The sequence below is a fragment of the Bos indicus x Bos taurus genome, chromosome 13, assembly GCF_003369695.1.
Source record: "Bos indicus x Bos taurus breed Angus x Brahman F1 hybrid chromosome 13, Bos_hybrid_MaternalHap_v2.0, whole genome shotgun sequence".
Lineage (NCBI taxonomy): Eukaryota > Metazoa > Chordata > Mammalia > Artiodactyla > Bovidae > Bos > Bos indicus x Bos taurus.
Genome location: NC_040088.1, coordinates 54,941,270 through 54,961,705, shown reverse-complemented (window position 1 = coordinate 54,961,705; position 20,436 = coordinate 54,941,270). Strand labels below are relative to the sequence as shown.

The window sequence follows — 20,436 nt, the reverse complement described above, 5'->3', positions numbered from 1 at the left end:
CCACTGACTCCACAAATTAACTGGCCCACTTTGGCAAACAACAGAGCAATCAGAAGAGGACTCTGTTCACAATTACATTCCTAAAAGTAACTGCTGCAGTGAAGCTTTCTGCTCTAGTTCCCAGCTCTGGAAGTGGAGATGGGTTTGCGTGCCCCCTGACAATTTGAGGGTGTTTTTTTTTTTTTTCCTTTATCGGGAAATCAGTTCATGATAATTCCTCAGGCAGGGGCTTCTGCTGAACTGTGGCCTTCCAGAAAACAGCGATCAATGCTAGTGTAACCTGTACATGTGTCCATCTTTCTGCGGTCATTGGCGATATGCCAGGGATGCACGGATAGAACCAGGCGAGGCTCCCCACTGAGGTTTGCAGTTATTTGGTGTGTGTTCACCCCTGGCTGGTGTGAGGCCCAGTCTGTCCCTGACACAGGAGAAACCGTGGAATGTGGGCAGACCACTGCCTGGCTCCCCTCACATCCTGTGCCCACAGTGGTCTCCAGCAGGGTCTGTCTGGATCCTGAGACCCTGCCCTTGTCTGGCCTCCGTGTTGATGCCAAAATTGGTGAAAGGCAATGACTTTCGACTGCCAAGTACTTTCCTCACCTAAATGAGATGAGAGTCTGAAAGGCAGAGGAAATGCGGAGATTTTTTGCTTTTTTTGTTCATCGGGTCTGGCTTGTCTTCTTTCTCACACTCTTCTATCTCAGTGATCCTTCCTTTTTTTTTTTCCCATGATGTGGCTTGTGGCATCTTAGTTCCCCGACCAGGGATTGAATTGGTGCCCCCTGCCATGGAAGCACAGAGTCCTGACCACTGGACTGCCAGGAACTGGTCCCTCCTTAACTGTTGTCTCCTCTCCGACCTCAACTTTTGTCCCTACATTCAGAACCAGGCCGCCTTCCTGCGGTGAAGGCATCCTTGCTCATGAAATAATCCCAGCTGCCAGCCCCTGGCAGGGTTTTCTGGCTTGTAGCAGAAAGCAGGAAGGCCTCCGTTTCATTTTGACACAGAATATCAATCACATGCACCTGGCTAAGTTGTATCCTCTGAGCAAAGCAGAGAAAGCACAATCCATCACTTCCTTTCTTTCAACACTATTCTCTTACCAAGGCCCACGCATCACCAAGAGGAGCCCACGCTTGCAGTTATGCAAGAATAACTCATGAAGTCACAGCCCAATTCACCCTGGTGAAGGATCCAGGCTCTGGAGTCAGAAAGACCTGGACTGGAATCTCGGCTCTTTCCAGTAAATCATAGATTGACCTTGATTTCCAACCTCTCTGATCCCGAGATCCCTGTTTGTAAAATGGAGCTCTTAAAACCCACATCACAGAGGTGTGATGTCAGGACTAAATTAGATAACAGACATCAAGGTCATTGGAATTGGAATAAGCTATAAATCAGGTCCTGGGAGGAATTTGCTAAGTGAGGTTCAATGAATGACTCCATTGGATATTTTAGGGGATCTCATCAATCTCGTGGGAAACCCATCCCCCCTCGACCCCATCCCTGTCATGCTAACCTCGGAGACAGGAAACAAACTAGGAAAAAGGGATAACGTGCGCTTTTGAGGGAGATTAGCTTCTCAGAAGTTTTAGGAAATTACTGACTTCTGTCTGGAATGGAAATATCACAATGCCCATGTGGATCAGGAGGAGAGAGGGCACTATAGAGGAGACAACTTGATGGGGAGATTCCCTCCTTGTAAAGTCAAGTCTTTGGGTCAAAGAGCCTCCAAAGTTCTAGACGTTTTGCTTGGAGGGTCTTGCTGTACTAAGTATTACTACAGGCATTCTGTGAGCCAGGTTTAATCAGCCTCTACCATGCTTTCACTTGGCTTTTGATCTAGACAGAATAAAGAATAGCAGATTGGATCAAGTGGGGAAAAAATATTAAGAAGGAAAGATGTTAGATCTGGGGGCCAACTCAACAAGTCCTCAATCTGAATTCAGAGGAACAGTGACTAATATTCACTCTAAACAATTTAAGTTTTCAAATATTTCCCTCTGAACTCTATTAGAGATTCCTTGGGCACATAGGTTGGCAGGATCCAGCTGATGACACTTCTGATCTTTGGGGTCAGCAGATGTAATTTACCAAATGTCACTGGTGACTGTACAGCCTCTCATTCTGAAGGAGCCACCAGAAAGGAACCAGAAGGGCTTCTTTCTGCTGTCTTTAGTGACGGAGGGTGTGTGTGTGGGTGTGTGTGTGGGTGTGTGTGTGGGTGTGTGGGTGTGTGTGTGCGCGCGCGCGTGTGTGTGTGTGTATTCATCCTCATTCTGCTCTGTCTTTAGTGATGCAGGCTGTGTGTGTGAGAGCGAGCGAGCGAGAGTGAGACAGAGAGGAGAGAGACAAGGAGAGATTTTAAGCGACTTACACCAGAACCCTGAAAGAAGAAAATAACCAAGTGCCAGTGTATGAGCACAAGACTTCTCGGTTACCTACCCCTGCTGACTCCAACCACCAGACCACACTTGTTTCTGGGGTTGAAAAGAATTCCTTAGGAGGCTTGGGCTTTGCTGAAGCACTTCAGAGAAAGGAATGGTTGGCACGGCCCACTACAGTAGAGTGTGAAGCAATGGCTAGCATGCCAGCCAATACTGGCTGCTCAGAAATACTTGGAAACACTTCATCCCAGGTCTGCCAACCATCACGCACCTGGAACCATCCTGCCCACTGGAGATGGGTCACATTGCTATTGTCTAAAGAACATTCCAGAATTGAAAGGTGTTGTAACACAATTCCTGAGGCAAATTTTATCATCTCTGGTTTGGGGGTACTTTTAAAGAGTTTAAACTTCATACAGGTGTCGGCCAGGGAACAGCATGCTCGATTAATAATGACAATAATGAAAGATAGCTCCCATCTCCTGAAGCAATCACAAACACTGTGTCCCTGGCCCAGTCAATGATTTTGTCAGGGGTTTCTTTGCTGTTCTTTAACTGAGGAAAGCAAGGAGTGAGGAAAGACTTGTCCAGGGTCACAGAACGAGAAGGCAGAATCCTTGGACTTCCCTATGGGGCAACCTGTTTCTTGCCTAATACCACAGGCAGAGGAACTGGTTCCAAAAGAAAATGCATGGGCTCTGGAGTACCTGTGAATATTCAGAGCTTATCTGGGGAAAATGCTCCTGCTCCTAGGAATAGGTGTATTTCCTTCAGCCCTCCAGGGGTTGCTGAGGTGAAAGTTCTCTATGGCTATAAGCATTTGGTTTGGTCTCTTAAAAGACACTTCTTGTTAACAGGTCATCCTTGATAGTTACTTTTAATTAACTATTCTTGGCTGCACTGGGTCTTCATTGCTGTGCTTGGGCGTTCTCTAGTTGTGCATGGGCTTCTCACTGCAGTGGCTTTTCTTGCTGTGGATCATGGGCTCTAGGGTCTCTGGACTCAGTAGCTGTGGCACACGGGCTCAACCGCTCTGCAGCATGTGGGATATTCCTGGATCAGGGATCAAATCCGTGTTCCCTGCATTGGCAGGCGGATTCTTAACCATTGGTTCACCAGGGAAGTCCCTGATGGTTACTTTTAAAGGTTTACTTGCTGTATCAGTGGGTTGACCTGTAAGCCTGCTCCATAAAGCTTCCCCAACTGCAGGTTAGACAACCTTCAACAGGGCTGTAGAACCCTAAGGATGAGCCTCCTGAATTACCCCAAAGACGTTCTAATGCAAAAAGCCAGCACAAGGAGGAAGAGTTCAAACAGCTAATCCTTAGGGTGAAGCATGTTTTTTCTTTTCGGCATTCAACACTGAGTATCAGTGTGTGTGAGGTCCTCGCAAGAGGAATCGGTAGTGGGGTTCAGGAGGGTTGTCAAACTCTCTTACCTCTCATCATGCATTGCCAAACAGTACGGAGGACAGAATCAGGTTCTAAGGTTTCGACCTCCAACTCTTGCCACCGGAGGGCAAATCGCTGACACCCACCCACTGTCTCAATACAAAGCATGAGTCAAAAGCACTTTGGCCCTGTTTCTTTGGATCTAATCGGGCCTCAAATTCCTGTGCCAAAGCCCGTCATCACCAGCAGAGCTGTAGAACACTCTCATTATTCCTGGCAACAAAAATATTCCACCCTGTGCCCACTCATCCCAGAAAATGACCGAAAGAGGGGTCAGGAAGAAGACCTAGGAGAGGAGAAAATGTGTTACAGAGGAGAAAGTGACCCCCACATGGGAAAGGCTGTGATTCGAAACTGAACGATGACTTCAGGGTTTGTCTGCTTCCTTCCTGCCCTATTGTCCTACTATCTTTCTCTTGCCTCCTGCTCAACAGCTCTCCTTCCAGTCCTCTCCCCAAGCCAGGAAAAAAGCATCTCCAACCAGAAGGAAAGTAACACCAAAGGGGAAGCTGCAAGAATACCAAAGGGCACCAATCCAATAAGTCTTGGGCCCAGTAAGCCCAGAGTCCTGCCACCTCCTCCCCTTTCAGGACTCATGGGCTGGGACAAAACCTCCCATGGGGGATGGTACGGCTAGGCAAGGGGCCAAGGTCCATTCCCCACCCTTCCTGAGCCACCAGAATCCTGAGAAAGATACTGAGCCCATCTTGATACGGCTCTTCACCTGAGGGGTAGTGGACGGGAGAGGCTTGGGTGGGGAAGGCGAGGGGAGCCCAGAAGCCGAGGCAGGAGGAAGAAGGGGCAGAATGTTGACGGAAGCCCTGTGTGAACTGGGGAGATGTCATTTTCCCACCCACCAGAAAATGCACCCCTCCCCCACCCCGTGTCTGTGAACTTGGGCTACATCAAACCTCCCTTGGAGGATGACTGTTTATCAAGGCCTGAGGCTCTGGGTCTACCTGAGGGAAACAGAGTTGTTGCTTTTTAATTTTTTTTTTTTAATGTTTCCAGTTTTGCATTTTTCAGAAGAAGAGTTGGCAGTTGGAAAAGCCTGGAGGGTTTTCACAAGCAATTATCCTCAACAGTTAGGTGGTGTCTATTAGTTGAGACTAGTTGCTTTTTATTTTCTCAAAAGGAAAACAACATGCCAGTGTTTACACACCAAAAAGGGCTTGACTGCTTACTCCTGGGAGAGGCTCTAGGGCTTTGAAAGCGCAGGCAGAATTCCTACCTGGCTGTGTCAAATGGCTTAAGTGGCTCTGACTATTCTTGACCAGGTCGCTGAGAAAGAATTGTTCTCTTAAAGAGTTGATCTCATTCCTGCCTCTGATAGCCCTAAAAGGCCAGTCTGTACCTGTGCCCATTTCAGAGCAAGGGATGCAGAGCCTCCCCCAGCCATCCAATGCCCACTCCCCAAACTACAAGATCCAGACAAGGACCCTGCCCTTAGGAGAGCTCAAGGCTCAGTGGAAGGTCTGGTCTCCGCAGAGGCCCTCCCCATCCCAGGAGAGGCCCTTACCTTACTCTGCTTTCTGTCCAGATAGAACTGGTGTTGGCTAATGGCCATAGCCCAGATGGACTTTATCAGTGCTGGACACGCGTACCACGTGTGCACCGCGATGCCGCTGTGTCCAAATGTCCTCCTTGTCACCGAAGCCCTGGGAGAATAAGAACCAGAAGGGTCAACCAACTGCGCTGGCCATGAAGGACTCCAGTCCTCAGTCCACAGCTTTTACCAAGAACCCACTGGGTCCAAAAGTTCTGGCATAAAGGTAACCGAAGGGCCTTGTGTGCACACACGTGCAGCTGGCTGACAAAGGCCAGCTTTTCATTTTATTAAATAGAAACGGATTCTATTTAAGGTATAGAATATGATGATTTGATCTTCATATACACAGTCATCACTGCAGTCAAGCTAAAGAATATCTCATCTCCTCCAATATTACCATCATGTGTGCTTGTGTGTGTTTATGGTCAGAGCACCTGAAATCTGTTCTTAGCCAGTTTCCAGTATATTATTAACTATAGTCACCATGCTGTACATTCTGCCTCTAGGCTAATTCTTCCATAACTACCCCTTTGTACCCTCTGACCAGTATCTCTCCATTTCCCCTGCCTCCTTGCTCTGCCCTACCCCCAGTGACGGCCATTCTTCTCTCTGCTTCTGTGTATCGACTCTTTTAGTTTCCATCTATAAACAAGACCATGTAGTTCTGTTCTCTGTGTCTGCCTTATTTCACTTCATAACGTCCTCCAGGTCCATCCACGTTATTGCAAACAGCAGGGTCTCCTTTTTTTTTTTTAAGGTTGAATGATACTCTGTTGTGCATACACATCACAATTTCTTCATCCATCAATGTACACTTAGGTTGCTGCCATATCGTGGCTATTGTGAATCCTGCTAATATTTTGATTTACTGGCTCCTTAGGGATCAAAATTTGGCTAAGCCTCTGCCTTGTCTGGAATAAGATGGGTCATTCGAGGTCACGGGACGGTCTTTTCTGATCTTCAGCTCTTGGCACTGGGCCAAGGCAAACTTTGGAGACAGGAAAAGCCTTTGACAATGCCCTTTATTAACCAGGCAACACTGCCTGTCGTGAAGGATGAGTAAATTTTCTTCTAATCACCACATCATCTAAGGCAATCAGGACTCCTTATGTTATTCTTAGGCAATCTTCCTTGAAAGAGCTGGTTTCAATTTCAAATATATTCAGAGGGCAGGTGGGGTATAAAAGTAATCAGGATAGGGAAGGCAGAAAGAAATGGGCCCGTCCAATCTCCCTCCTGCTACCCAAACCACTTCCACATACACACGGATGTAGGAGATGTGGAGGATGTTGTACGGTGCAGAGAGAGGCAATCAGACTTTAAATGGAAGGTGGGAGAGACTGGTCCTAATGTAATTCATCACATTAATGGAATCATGGGGGAAAAGTTATATGATTGTGTTCTTAGTGAAGTGTATTTTATAGGATGGGTACACGATTTTGCAAGTGAAATCTCAGAATGAGTGTGTGCATACTTGCATGTGTGCATGTGTAGGGCAAGGTGAGGGGGCAGTGGGGTGAGGCTTGGGGTATCTTATGTGCACATCAGAAGAACAATATGTGTTCCAGATTGAGCTACTGCATTTCCAGAATCTTGGGGGTGATCAGGACTTATGAATAATCACATTATTTTCATGGCCAGTTTTTTTCCTTGAAGGAAATTAGAAGCTGCTCCAATCATCTTCTCTTAGGGTCTCAAGATTTAACAGCAGGTGTTCTACAGACCCACTTTTAAGGAGGAATTCCAAACTGGTGGTTAGTTAATGCTACAGATTCTAAGCAGAGCATTATTCTTTCTTTTGGTTAAAACCAAAGGTAAAATACCAGCTCATGGAAGAACACAAAGTTGAAAATAACAGAAAAAGAGCTGGCGAGAGAGTGAGAAGGAAACCCCCATGGTCTCTGAAATGCGATGCGAACACTCAATCTGGCTTCCACAGCAATGGCTGATCCTGGGAGTAAATACGTTTTTTTACCCCTCCTAGAAAAGGTGAATTAGAAAGGAAAAGTCATTTGAAATGTGCTTCAGTGGCAGCAGAGAGAGCAGAGCCAGGTGAGGTGTATTTTTCAGGTAAGGTGGAGGAGTAGGAGGCGGGAGAAGGCTGGCCGGCCTGGGTGTTCCCAGCAGCACCTGAATCAGATGCTCTCAGAGTGTTTCTCACACTCGATTATGAGTTGGTCTTTTCTCTACAGGGTTCCCTTCAGGCTCTTCCCATCCCACCGACTCTTCTGTTTGGCCAAAACCTTAGAAATGGAATATCTGCCAAGCCCAGTGAACCGCAGACACAATGCTGGGTATTGTGTCAGGATGCATGTCCAGGAGAGAAAATCTTGAAGTATCTTCTGTGGCGGCCGAGCCACCCTCTGTACTCACCATGTCCCGGGACACTGGTCTTCAGGACACGATTCTGCCCCTGCTCTTGCCATCCTATAACTTCAGTCCTGGCTTCCTTCCTGGTTTGGGGGAGGGGCTGACTACTGAACCATCCCAACAAAGTACAGACTATTAGATGACTCTTCCGTGTTCAAATAAACAAGGCAACAGCAACAGGATGACACGTTTAACTGGAGGAGCGCCAGGAGTCCTGTAGAACAGCACTTACTGCAGCGCCAGGTGGAAGACGGGGTTGGAGCTTTGGCTACACCACTCAGCTTAGCAGCTAATCTAGAATGGTCCCCTTTGCCTACTCTGGTGCACCTTTAGTGCCATCGTCAACCTGGGTTTCCACCTCTGACATCAAGGAGGCCACATCTGGCCTCTCCTTGTCCCCCTCTCCTCTCTCTGCTGGTGACTCCAGGCTGACCCAGGAATACATTCCTTGAGGGGATGTGCTCACGGCTCATGTTCAGTGCTCAGGCTGCCTCTGGCTCTTCTACCTCCCTCCTCTCTCTGACACCCACCTGACTGACATCTTTATCCCCCAGAGGGCCCACTTTGAGCTCTATGTCCTTAGCTAAAGATTTCTCCTTCTCAGGATGCCTCTCCAGACCAGCCTGGCCAGCTGCAGCATTTAGGGGCTGTGTCGTTTGGCACTTGGTACCCGCTGCCCATGTATAATGTGGTGGAAGGCACGTGAGCTATGGAGCCAGACTCCCCGGGTTCACACCCTGCCTCCATCCGACTGCTTTCTGTAACCTGGAGCAGGTTACTGTGCTTCTTCTGGGCCTATTTCCCAAGTAGGACAAGAACACTAGTGCCTACTTCTCAGGGTTATAGCAAGGACCCAATGAGATAGCAGTCCAAGTGTTTAGAACAGTGGCTGTGCATGGCAAACACTTAATAAACATTAAGTTCCTTATTCCTTCTCCTCAGCAGTGCTAGAAGTTCTTTTCAGGGCAAGTAGACCCCGTCTGACTTTTTTCTATACAAAGCAACACATAGTAAGTTATGAATACTGTTGCGGGACAGTGCCCGAATACCCATGCTACTCAACAATGTGAGATGGATCACTTTCATGTAATAGGCTAAAGGCCCAGGTAATAGGAACTTGTGAGGTATGGACTCTTTTCGATATCCCTGGGCCTTGGGAAAAGGAAGGGAATTTGGTATTACAACAGGATAGGACAACAGGCCCAGAGAGAACAAGAACACAGACACACAGACTCACATGCAAGGATGTGGACACACAGACTCACACGCAAGGATGTGTCCAAGGTACCTCTGCCTTAGCAAAATTCCCAGCAGCACACAGGCTCGGAGAGGCTATCTAGTCCTTACCCTCAGTCCCTTAGGTCATTCAATCTCCATCTTTATTTTGTCAGTCGTCCGTGTTTTCTGCATCTGACCCACTGTAGCACTCATTTGGGGAAACTGTTTTCAGCATCTCTCCTACCACCTGTCCTGCACCAATGGATTCCTGCTCTGTAGAGACTGGGTCTCCAGACCGTGAGACCCTTCATCGCTGGACCCTGAAAAATGCCACCAGCACTCCTGTCATCACCTGACCACCACCTGGATTTAAGTCGTTTTCCGCTTGCCGACTGCATAGTAACCATGGTCGTGGAGGGTGCTCTTGGCTACATGGGAGGCTGCTTCACGCAGATTACACGACCAGGCGAGTGGTGCATCAGTCCTCTTGGGTTATCACTGGCTGCAGGAGCAGAGACGCCACCCCGCCCCCCCCAAGCCTCACCCTCTGATGGGGCATGAATCTTACTCTGGAGGTCTTGTGCTGAGAGCTTTCTGGGAGGCACCTTGGCCTGAGCACCCAGAAGCCATGTGTGTGCGAAGCTGGTGCCAACAGTTCCTCTGCCCTGAGCCACGGCCGGGGCAGCAACAGCACTTCACGTTCCCATTTACTCCCCTAGAGACCCTGCCCTCCGCCTGTCTTTCCAAGGCTTCCTTCCTGTTCTCAGTCTGCTTTTGGACCTGTTGAAAGTGATTTATCCTTAAGCATTAGGTCTGTTTTCAGGGAATTTTGCAGCCGCTTCTGGGCTGCCTGTAACTCTAGGACTAGCAGACAAAGAGAGGAAAAGTCACAGTGCACCCCCCCACCCCCCAGCCCCGAGAACCTTCCTCGAAGGGCTTGCTGCATTCCAAAACGGGACCCTATTGTTCGCTGCTGGACTTGGGGAGCACTCATTCTGACACGAGTGCTCCCTGGGGTACAATGTGATGTGGAGAGGAAAAGACTTCCATTTCTTTCATATCCACCCACCACTGCGAATACCCTAAAGTTACAGCTCACAAAATGAGACCATTCAGCACAACTCTTTAGACTGGAGGTTCCCTCTGCTGCTGACTGTCCAACCAAAAACAGTCTCAGAAACTGACAAGCCATCCCTCAGACTCTTCTCTGGCAAAAACTTCCTAAAAGGACTCAGGCCACTGCTCACTTTAATTTGGTAATCGTTCCAAAGCGCTACAAATTTTTCCTAAAATGCCCCGGCTTGTAAAGACAACTCCACATAGACGGGCAAGTAACACATGTAGTCAGATGAGATGATCATGGCATTGCTCTTTACACACACACACTGCATTTCTCAACACACAGAACAAAAACAAAACTCAATTCTCCCAATCAACCACCTTCTTCCCCCTAATTAATAACACGAACAGTGACAGCACAAAAATAGTAATGTAAGTAATATGTCAGCACTCCCAGGAGGAAAAAACATTTCTAGCTTACCTGCGTGGGTCATGAACTTCCACAGAAAACTTCTTCTCTCTGAAATACAGGTTTTCCAACTGTCTCCATTGGAATATCTGGACAGAAAACAACGCAGTTGAAGTTCAAGTGCGAGCGGTTCACGGCTGCAGTCCTCTCGCTGTGGCTGAACTTACAGCTGGCAGTTTCCTTATCAGAGCTGAACCCGTACAGTTGTTTGCACCTCCTATGCCTCTTGCTTCACACACACACACACACACACACACACACACAGCTCTCCAGTTCAACCCTGGCAACGTGGGTGTGGATTTTCCTGCAGGCTTCTCAACAGGAACAAAACAAGTTCTTTTCAAGTGGTTCCCCGGCTCTGCTGGGCCTTTGTTGAATTCTCCAAGACAGTTCCCGGCTCTGCAGTTTTCCCTCCAAGGCGAGGGGGAGGAGGGGGAGTGGAGGGCGGGCTGGCGGAGGGAGGGAGGGAGCCGGCGCTCTCAGGAGGGAGTAGTAGCCATCTGCCTGCAGTGCTGATCCGGCTTCCTCCCTGCAGTGCTCCAGTGGTAAGGCACTCGCATTCCCAGCCTCCCCTCGGGACTCCACTTCCCGCCCACTAATGTGTCAGCGGCTGGACTCGCCCTGGTGATCTGGGGCGGCCGGGGAAGCTTCCCCTCCAAGGGTAGGGGCTGCTCGGACCCTATTTGGGGGCAGGCGACTCCAGATAACCACAGAAGCCTGACAAGCCCAGCTTCTTTCTTCAGCACAAAGAAAATCAGGGCTAGCGGGACGCTGCAGCCAGGGGCTTGTGGCCACTGGGGCGCTGGAGAGTGAAATTAGGGCTGTTCTGAACAGTGGAAGCTAAACCGAGTTCCTGGCGCTGCCCAAAGGCCCTGAAGGGCCTGGTGGACATTCTTCCTTGGCTGAGCGAGTCTGTTCACTAAGATGTTTGGGAGTAATTAGGGTGGCAACATTGCTCTGTGAGGGGGTTCTTACACTGGATGAAAAAGAAAGTTACTTCAACTCTGAGGGAAATGTCAAAAGAAGTTCAAGTGATGCCCATAGCATTCATATTTGTATCTGATGCAATACTGCAGTCCCTTCGATAGAATTTGAGTTTGTTTAGCCCAAAGAAGGGCCAAACAGACCTTCACCCTGCAAGTGGCTGATTTTTACCCCTGGTCCTCCCTTGTTTTGCCCACTGAGTTAAGGCAGATGCTTTTCAGGGTCTTATCTTAGACCCAGGATCCTCTCACCTGACACCCCTGACACTTTCTGATCTGCTCACATTCTCTCCTGCAAGACAACAATTTCTGTGTCCCATCAACCCTCCTTGCCAGGCCCAAGACACAGGCCTGGCCAAAGGACTCCGCCTTGTTGTCAAACTGGGCTGGAATAAAAACTGTTTCTGGCAAGGCTGCCTTCTCACAACCTGCTCTGCAGAATCTTACAATGATTCTGTCTGCCTAACGGGGAGGAGGACATGGATTTTCTCTGATTTCAGGGCCATCTCTTTTGTTTACAGCTCAGAGTACATTTTGCTCTGAAGTCCAAGGAAAATTGTACTTCCTTTTCTCCTTTCAGGTCATTTCCAAGGAAAGCAAGTCCTACCGGAGCTCAGAGAGCGTTGTGTCCAATCACAGATGAAAAGCCACCTGTGTAGTCGATGACTTGAGTCCCAGATCTGAGCCTTATCTGATGCTCATCTTATCTGATGCTCTGGTAAACCCCTTAGTGAAATGCACAGAGTTCCTCTCGGATTCCCCACTGATAGGTATTTACCGAGGTTCCACTTGAACTTGGCCACAGACACACAAGCACCAGAACTAACAGCTCCCTGACCTTGTAACCTGGAGGTAGGCAGTACACAGAACAAAGTGGCCAGGCAGATGCTGTGGAGTCCAGCTACGTTTGTTTGAATCCTGAGTCCCCTACATCCAAACTGTGTGACATCAGGTAAGTGACCGCATCGCCTTTAGCCTCAGTTTTCCCATCTGTAAAATGGCAATAACGCTTCTAAGGTAGAAGCAACAGAGATCCTTAGCACGGTACAAAGTAAATGCTCAGTGAACTCAGGTCTCAGTGCAATTCTAGTTGCTCTTACTTCTCCCAAATCCTGGCAAATGAAGTAGATTAACTCCAGAACAGCCAAAATTATTAAGCTTTTTTTTTTTTTTTTTTTTTAACTTCTAGCCCTGTCATTGGGGTTTAAGAAAATAAAAGTCCCAGAAATCTGAAGTGTATGGATTTAGTATCCTGCCTACACCCCATCCCCTTTTCTCCAAAGAGAGGGGTGGGTAGGAGATGGCTGATCCCTGAGGGGGACTTGCAGCATGTGTGTGGCACCCACCTGGCCAGGTAAGGTGGAGCCTCGGCCAGGACCTGTTTCTCAGGTGTGTGACCCGAGGGCCCTGTGCTTGGTCTAACATTCTGCTGTCTCCATCTCAAAAGTCTCAATAAGCTTGATCAACAAGCCCTGAATTTTCATTTGTCCTGGGCCCTGCAGATTATGCCACTGGTCCTAACTGATGCTCATGCCTCGGGCACTGTCTTTGGGGGACAACATGTGGGGGAACATGCATCTGATGGGCAGACCTCCTGGGCTTTATCCTCTTGGCGCTGGTGCACTGACAAGCACCTCACATGGGCCTCGGGCTGGGAGCTCCCTCCTTCCTGGTGAAAACTCCCAAAGCCCAACACTCAGGGGGTGGGTTCCCTGGCAATTCCTCCCTCCCTGGCTTTTTAAAACAGAACTTATGCCGGGCGTTCCCCAAAAGTACTCCCCATGCCCCTGGAGTGGAGAGCCTCGTGTCTGCCAAGGACCAGAACACAACCTTGTGTCTGCTGTGGCCCTTCTGCCTACTGATGGTGCATTGCAGACTCCTGCCTCAGCATGGAACCCTGCCGGCCCAGCTCCCAGCATCTGTAGACATTTCCCACAGGAGCAGAACAGTGGCTTTGCCTCCTGTTTGTTCTAGGCAGGGTTTTTTCCTTATTTTCTTCTTTTTTTGTAAATGAAAACACGGGGAAGGGAGGAAAGGAGGGTAATTTTCCAGGCCAGGAAGGTTCCAGGAACCCAAAAGGAGGTGCTCATGAGGGACCTTTCCTCCCACACCTGGGGGTACCTGGAGTGCTTGGGAACAAGCAGGGGGATGCAGGCAGCTGGACGCCCCACGCATCAACGTGGCCTCTTGTGCTCGAGGGCCCCTGTGCCCACCGTTCTGAGGCTGTGCCTACTAAACCCTCCCTCTGAGGCTGGTAGAGTAGAACAACAAGCAGATAAACAGCAGACATTTGGCTTGGCCTCCCCTTTGTGAACAGGGTACACGAGGCTCCGAGGCGCTGGTCTGGGGGCAGCCCTTGATCATCCGTGTCACTTCAAAAGAACCCCTTTGACTCACTGCAGCCATCATAACCCAGCCACCAGCTAAAGACACCAACATGTTTTGGAAATCCACATAAAGAACTCATTGGACATATAAATATGGTTACAGCTGGGCTAGATCCCTTAGGAGTTTGGCTAATTCCTATGGCCAATTCTGCCCAAGGAGCTACCTAAAATCTCAAACACAGGTCTATCAGTAATCAAAGGACTTATTAATTAATACCTATGAAAAAGGCTTAATGCACTTCATTGGGGCATCTTTAAAAAGCAGACGCCTCTTCTTTGATCTTTTAGCATCCTCCCCACCCCCAAGAAGAGCAAGTAGGAAACTTTCTTCTTGGGGAAAATGAGGCCCAGAGAAATGAGGGGAAAATGCCCAAGGCCACACAGCAAGTCAGTGAAGGAACCAGAAATAAGAGTCAAGGGCACCTGGCCCATTACTCTAACCTCTAACTATGTTCCTTTCCCTACGGGGTCCACCAATTAGTGGGAACAGCTCTTACTCACTAATGGATGGTTAACTTTACAAGTGGAATGATTTTTTTTTTTTTTTTTTACAAACGAGCAGCTAGGTAGGAAGTATAAGCCACATCTTTTCCATCCTATACAGCAGCTTTTCTTTCCTTTACAGGCTGTAAATGATAACACATATTACTCCTTTCTCGCCTTAGAGTCCTGGCTTCCTCTGGTTTTCTACACAGAGATGCTTCAGTATCAGCAGCTTTCCATCCAGGACTAACAAGTAACAATCATGATTAAGAACAGACTTAATAATTTGGCCTTGCACGGAAAACAAAAAAGAAGAGAAACCTTCCAGAAGTGGTTTTATGGAGACCGTGCCTGTTGCCATGATTGGAACCACGGGTGGTCGTGGATGTGGATTTGTGGCTTCTGACCCAGATGTGTAGTTCCCAAGCAAACATAGGTCCTCCAGTTCCCCTTGCTGGGGCTCAATGTGATGTGTAAAAGAGATGGAAAATGTTTATGCACAGAAAGCAGACAAGAGTGGCTAATAAATACAGCTTCTGTGCCCTGAGTGCAGCAGAGTACACTAAAAACACTTAACAAGCCGGACCAGGTTCCTGGATCCCATTAGCTGGTCTGCCTGATTCCCACATCCTGTGTACACTGGAGGTCAGGGCTGGGAAGGACTCATGTCCTGTTCTTTCGGAGTGGGTGAAGGCGTAGTGGGGATGGGCCAAAGGGCCTTGACTCCCTGAGACTTCCTCCGTAGCCACTGTTTACTGGGCGCCAGCACAGCACGTGGGGTGATGGGTGAGCTCTCGAAATGAGACGGAAATAAAGGCTCGAGAGGAAGCCGGCTAGTGGCTCTGATTCTTGAGCAGGACTTGAGGGGGTGGGGGCTCGTCTTCCTCCTGTCCCTGAGGCTGAGTCACCGAGCCTCTTAATGACCTCTCTCTGAGTAACTTCCTGCTGCTTCTAGAGGGGCCATTATACTGAATCCCGGGGGCCATCTGGCCAGCCCCCGACTCCCACAGATAAAGCAAGCCCAGAGGGGAGAAGTTAAGGGACTGGCAGAGGTTAAATGAGTAACTGATGTCAGGCCCACTCTTGTGGGCTCTTCCTAACACACCAGGGGGATCTGGCAATGAGTGAGAACAGAGTTGTTTCCAGCCGATGGTTAAGTAAGTCATCACTCCTCCAAAGGTTCTTGGCCTCCTGCTTTGCAAACACCAGCAAGGAGTTCTCTTGTATTATAAGAAGAATGAGAATCAGGCCAGGAATAACTTTGGAGCTCAGGATGAAAAATACCAATAGAAAACCACTGCCTGATTTCACTTTTGCTCTGTTCACCCTCTAGAAGTTGTCACTGTCATCTCCAGGTGTATTTATACCTTCAGCAAATAAACATGAGCTGATACACACTGAGACGGATACAGCACAAAAGAAGTCACTCAACCCCAACTGGATGGACTTGAATTAAAATAGGAGAACAGCACAGAAAACCCCCAAGCCTGCACACTCAGAAACTTTTACAGGAGTCCCCTGATGAGGCTCCCCTGTCATTCAGGAACTAATTCTACGAACAACAGAAGCAGTGCTGTTTTTAATGGGTTAAACACTCTATGCCGGAGGTTTTTATATCAGTTGCATGGGTATTCAAAATATTGGGCTGGTAAGCAACTTTGTTTGGGTTTTTCTACACCATCTTACGGAAAAACCGAAATGAACTTTTTGGCCAAGCCAGTATTTTATGCTTGAAACAAGGCCCTGGGGATTTAGGTAACATCCAGTCCCCATTCCTCTTTCGAACATTCAAGTTGTGGTGTCTACTCTGCATAAACCTGTGCGAAGAGGACAGAGGAAGGACATGCCTCCCATGTGTCTCTATGTCTAAGGCGCTTGTTGGGAGGATGTGACATACATAACGCAGACTATCCATGGCACAGGAACTAACTCCGTGATGGAGTTTCAAACCTCCTAGAGTTTCGGTATCAGGCTTTTGTTCTAGGGAGGGACTTCCCTGGTGGTGCAGTGGTAACGAATCCGCCTGCCAATGCAGGGGACACAGGTTTGATCCCTGGTCTGGGAAGATTCCACATGCTGCAGAGCAACTAAGCCTGTGCGCCCAGAGCCTGTGTTTTACATCAGGAAAAACCACTGCAATGAGAAGCCCACACATTGCAACAAAGAGTAGCCCCTGCTTGCCGAAACTAGAGAAAGCCTGCGTGCAGCAATGAAGAGCCAGTGCAACCAAAATAAATAGTATTAAAAAAAAAAACAAACAACTCCATGGAGGCACCATACCAATTTATGAAATATGTCTTGTACTCTTGTCTCAGAATCAATATTCATGAGCATTGCTGAGACTCCCTGGTTTTGGTTCATCAGTTTTAGGGATGAGAACTCCGACTTGGAAGTCAGGAGGCCTCAGTGCTAGTCCTGACTCTGTATATCTGTCTTTATCTTGGCTTCCTTTTCTGCCTTCCCTTACCAAAGGAGGGGCATGTGTGTGGGCCTTCTGCATCCAAAGCATGGAGTGAAGGTCAGCACTATAAATCCTTGAAATGCCACCCAGCTACTCTTTGGAATTTAAAAATAAAGTCACTTGTTTTAAACATCTCCTATTTATGGGAAACAGTACAGTTGACCCTGGGTATCCTCAGGGGCTTCGTTCCAGGACCTTCCTTGGATACTAAAATCTGAAGATGCTCAAGTCCGTTATATAAAATGGAGTGGTATTTGCATAAACCCCAGGCACATCCTCTGTACACTGTAAATCATCCCCAAGTTATTTACAATAACCTAATATAAATATAACCAAAATCACTGCAGATGGTGATTGCAGCCATGAAATTAAAAGATGCTTACTCCTTGGAAGGAAAGTTATGACCAACCTAGATAACATATTAAAAAGCAGAGACATTACTTTGCCAACAAAGGTCTGTCTAGTCAAGGCTATGGTTTTTCCAGTGGTCATGTATGGATGTGAGAGTTGGACGGTGAAGAAAGCTGAATGCTGAAGAATTGATGCTTTTGAACTGTGGTATCGGAGAAGGCTCTTGAGAGTCCCTTGGACTGCAAGGAGATCCAACCAGTCCATTCTAAAGGAGATCAGTCCTGGGTGTTCATTGGAAGGAATGATGCTAAAGCTGAAACTCCAGTACTTTGGCCACCTCATGTGAAGAGTTGACTCATTGGAAAAGACCCTGATGCTGGGAGAGATTGGGGGCAGGAGGAGAAGGGGACGACAGAGGATGAGATGGCTGGATGGCATCACCGACTTGATGGACGTGAGTTTGAGTGAACTCCAGGAGTTGGTGATGGACAGGGAGGCCTGGCGTGCTGCGATTCATGGGGTCGCAAAGAGTCCGACACGACTGAGCAACTGAACTGAACTGAATATAAATGCTATGTAACTAGTTGCTGGCATGCAGCAAATTCAGGTTTTGCTCTTTGGAACTTTCTGGAGTTTAAAGATTATTTCTGAATATTTTCAATCTGCAGTTGGTTGAATCCACAGATGTGGGACCCACAGATAAGGGAGCTAACTATTTCACTGACTAAAAGCATGGTTTTCAAAGTTGCACTGTCTATAACTTACTGGCTGTTTATCCTTGGCAATAAAATGTTTTTCTTTTATCATCTTTGAAATAAGACTACCAAGAACATCAGTTTTCTTTTCATAGCGATGCTGTATCAATGAACTAATACATACTAAGTGCTGCATATAGAGCTAGGTATGTAGTTAGCACTTAAATATCAGCCATTATGTTCTCTTTCTGCCATCACTCACATGACAGTATTACTTTTCATGTAACAAAATATAGTTCTCATTACTTTGAACACATAGCCCAGAGTAGAGGTTTGTGAAATTCTTTTTTAAAAGATGGCTAATATGGTGCCATGGGCATTTTAAAAAATGTTTTTTGTTCATTGAATTTTTCACCACACAAGGATAAGTCTAACCCAGGTTCCCCTGCATCTGCTTGAGTTGGTTTTTGATGTATTCTCTTCAGGTTCTTCCAGTTCTTACCCAGTCAGTTCCTGGGTCTACCACAATTTTGACCAGAGTCAGTTTTGACCATTTTCCTGCTGATATTTTTTGGGGGTATCACACACCTTGTGGGATCTTAGCTCCCCAACCAGGGAATTGAAACCCTGTGCCCCCTGCAGTGAAAGCGTGGAGTCCTAACTGCTGGACCACAAGGGAATTCCTCCTGCTATAACTTCTAATCTCACAACATTCACCCTGAGAGGAAGTAGCCTCCTATGATACAGCTCAGTAGTATTCACATGGAATGGGCCAGACTGGAATCCAAACCATGGCCTCCAAGACAGGCAAACTCTGTCCCCACGTTACTAGCTCAGAGAGTGGTTGTGAGGGTGTCCTCAGGACCAGCGTTGATAGAGGGCTCCCTGGCCTCCATCTTCTCCCGAGAGGGCCAGATACCCAGCCAAGAAAACGATAGCTAATTTTTCAGCACCGCTGGACCTAATGGAATCAAGACGTTCCTCTGGCTGACTCCTCAGTGTCAGACTACAGGAGCTCTCAACTGATTTGGTTAATTCAGTGACAGACGTCCGGAGCACCAGGCCCTGACCCTTTAACGGACAGCCTGTTTTTAACCCATCAAAAACCTTTTAGCTTCCTCTGGCTTCAGAGTTGTTACTAGGGGCAGAGAAAGGGAAAGAAGATCCACAGATACTTAAGAGGTCCATGGAGAAACAGGCCATTTTATTTGTCCCCACTCAATGCAATTTCCGTTTATTTCTCTCCTTGGGGGGCATCTCTCTGTATCATTTTCTTGTGTGTATTTTGGCTTTTTCTCAGGGAGACCTGACCATAAAGCTTTGGCAAATGTAAAAACTTTCAAGAGAAGCTGAAAGCGTTTTTCCTTCCTTATCCTTGGCCTCCTGATGGAACTTCTTCCCTTTTCCACGTGCCTCTGGGGGGATGGATGCGGGTTAGTGTCCGAAGGGAGAAACTGGCCAGGTAACTCATTTTACCCGAGTCGAACTTTGTTTTTTTCCAGCAGTGAGCATGGGGGCTCAGTTTGGTGTGGCTTCACTTCTCTGCGTGCCAGGCTTTTCTTTAGGAAAAAAAAAAAAAAAAACCTTCAAGGCTTGGGACTTCCCTGGTGGTCCAAGGGAGCTCTTCCTTGGGAGACTCTGCGCTCCCAAGACAAAGGGTCTGGGTTCAATTCCTCATTAAGGAACTAGATCCCACACGCCACAATTAAGACCCAGAGCAGTCAAATAACTAAGTAAATATTTTTTAAAAAACCATTCAAGGCTAATCACAGCTGCTATGACTTCTGTGAATGGGATGCTTCAAAGATGGAATTGGCGTGCAAAGTACTAAGTCCATCTTGGGTGGGGAATTTTGATGGGAACCACTTGCAATGGCAAAGGTCTTTTCTTGGATGGCTGTTAAGGATTTTTTTTGACACTTTTGGAGGACAGACTTTGGGTAACTCTGTATTTAAAAAAATTTGTTTTGTGGGGATAGTTAAGAGTTGGCAGTTAAGAGTTCTCTTATGCCTGGAAGCCCTGCCCAGAGGTGTCGCATCACAGTGAGATCTGATTTCCCTGATTGGGGGTACCTGAATCCTTGGGAGATGGGGTAGAAGAGAGGATAGGATGACAACCAGCTCTACATAAACAAAAGTAAACACTCATAATTAAAAGCCTGGATAATCAAGCTTAAAAAAAATGACAATACTCTAGTGTTATCTGTAAAACAAAGTTTAAAAATGTTAATCAACCAGCAAGGGCTCTTTGGGAATAATCACTTAAGAGCAGTTGGCATGCACTTTAAACCAGCCAGTGTTTCAAGAGCTGGCCCATCCTTCTGGGGAGGGGAAGGCCTGGCAGACCCTGGTTTCTGTGGGGACCGCCCAGAGTGCAAGTGTGAGCTCCAGGCTCTCCTGGTTGGAAAGTGTCCTAGGGAGCACGGGGGCCGGGCAGGCTTGGGGCCAGGGCAGGCATGGGACAGCTGGCCCAGACTGCTGCCGAGAATACTCATCGGTCCTGCCAGCTGCTCTGTGATGGTGGTGCAGCCAGGAGGGGCAGAAGAGGAAATGGGCACTTCTCTGCAGCCGGCC

The 20,436-nt window shown here is 47.8% G+C and overlaps 1 protein-coding gene across 9 annotated transcripts in view; it reads right to left on the bottom strand.

The window, feature by feature from the left end:
* Positions 1-20,436, bottom strand: part of FRMD4A (FERM domain containing 4A) — a 682,056-nt gene that overhangs the window by 66,592 nt on the left and 595,028 nt on the right. For all 9 annotated transcript variants that reach the window (XM_027559897.1, XM_027559895.1, XM_027559900.1 and 6 more), the window contains 2 exons: positions 10,516-10,592; positions 5,358-5,496 (listed from right to left, as the gene is read on the bottom strand). In XM_027559897.1, coding sequence (XP_027415698.1) covers positions 5,358-5,496; positions 10,516-10,592 — 216 coding nt within the window. The remainder of the gene's footprint in view (positions 1-5,357; positions 5,497-10,515; positions 10,593-20,436) is intronic.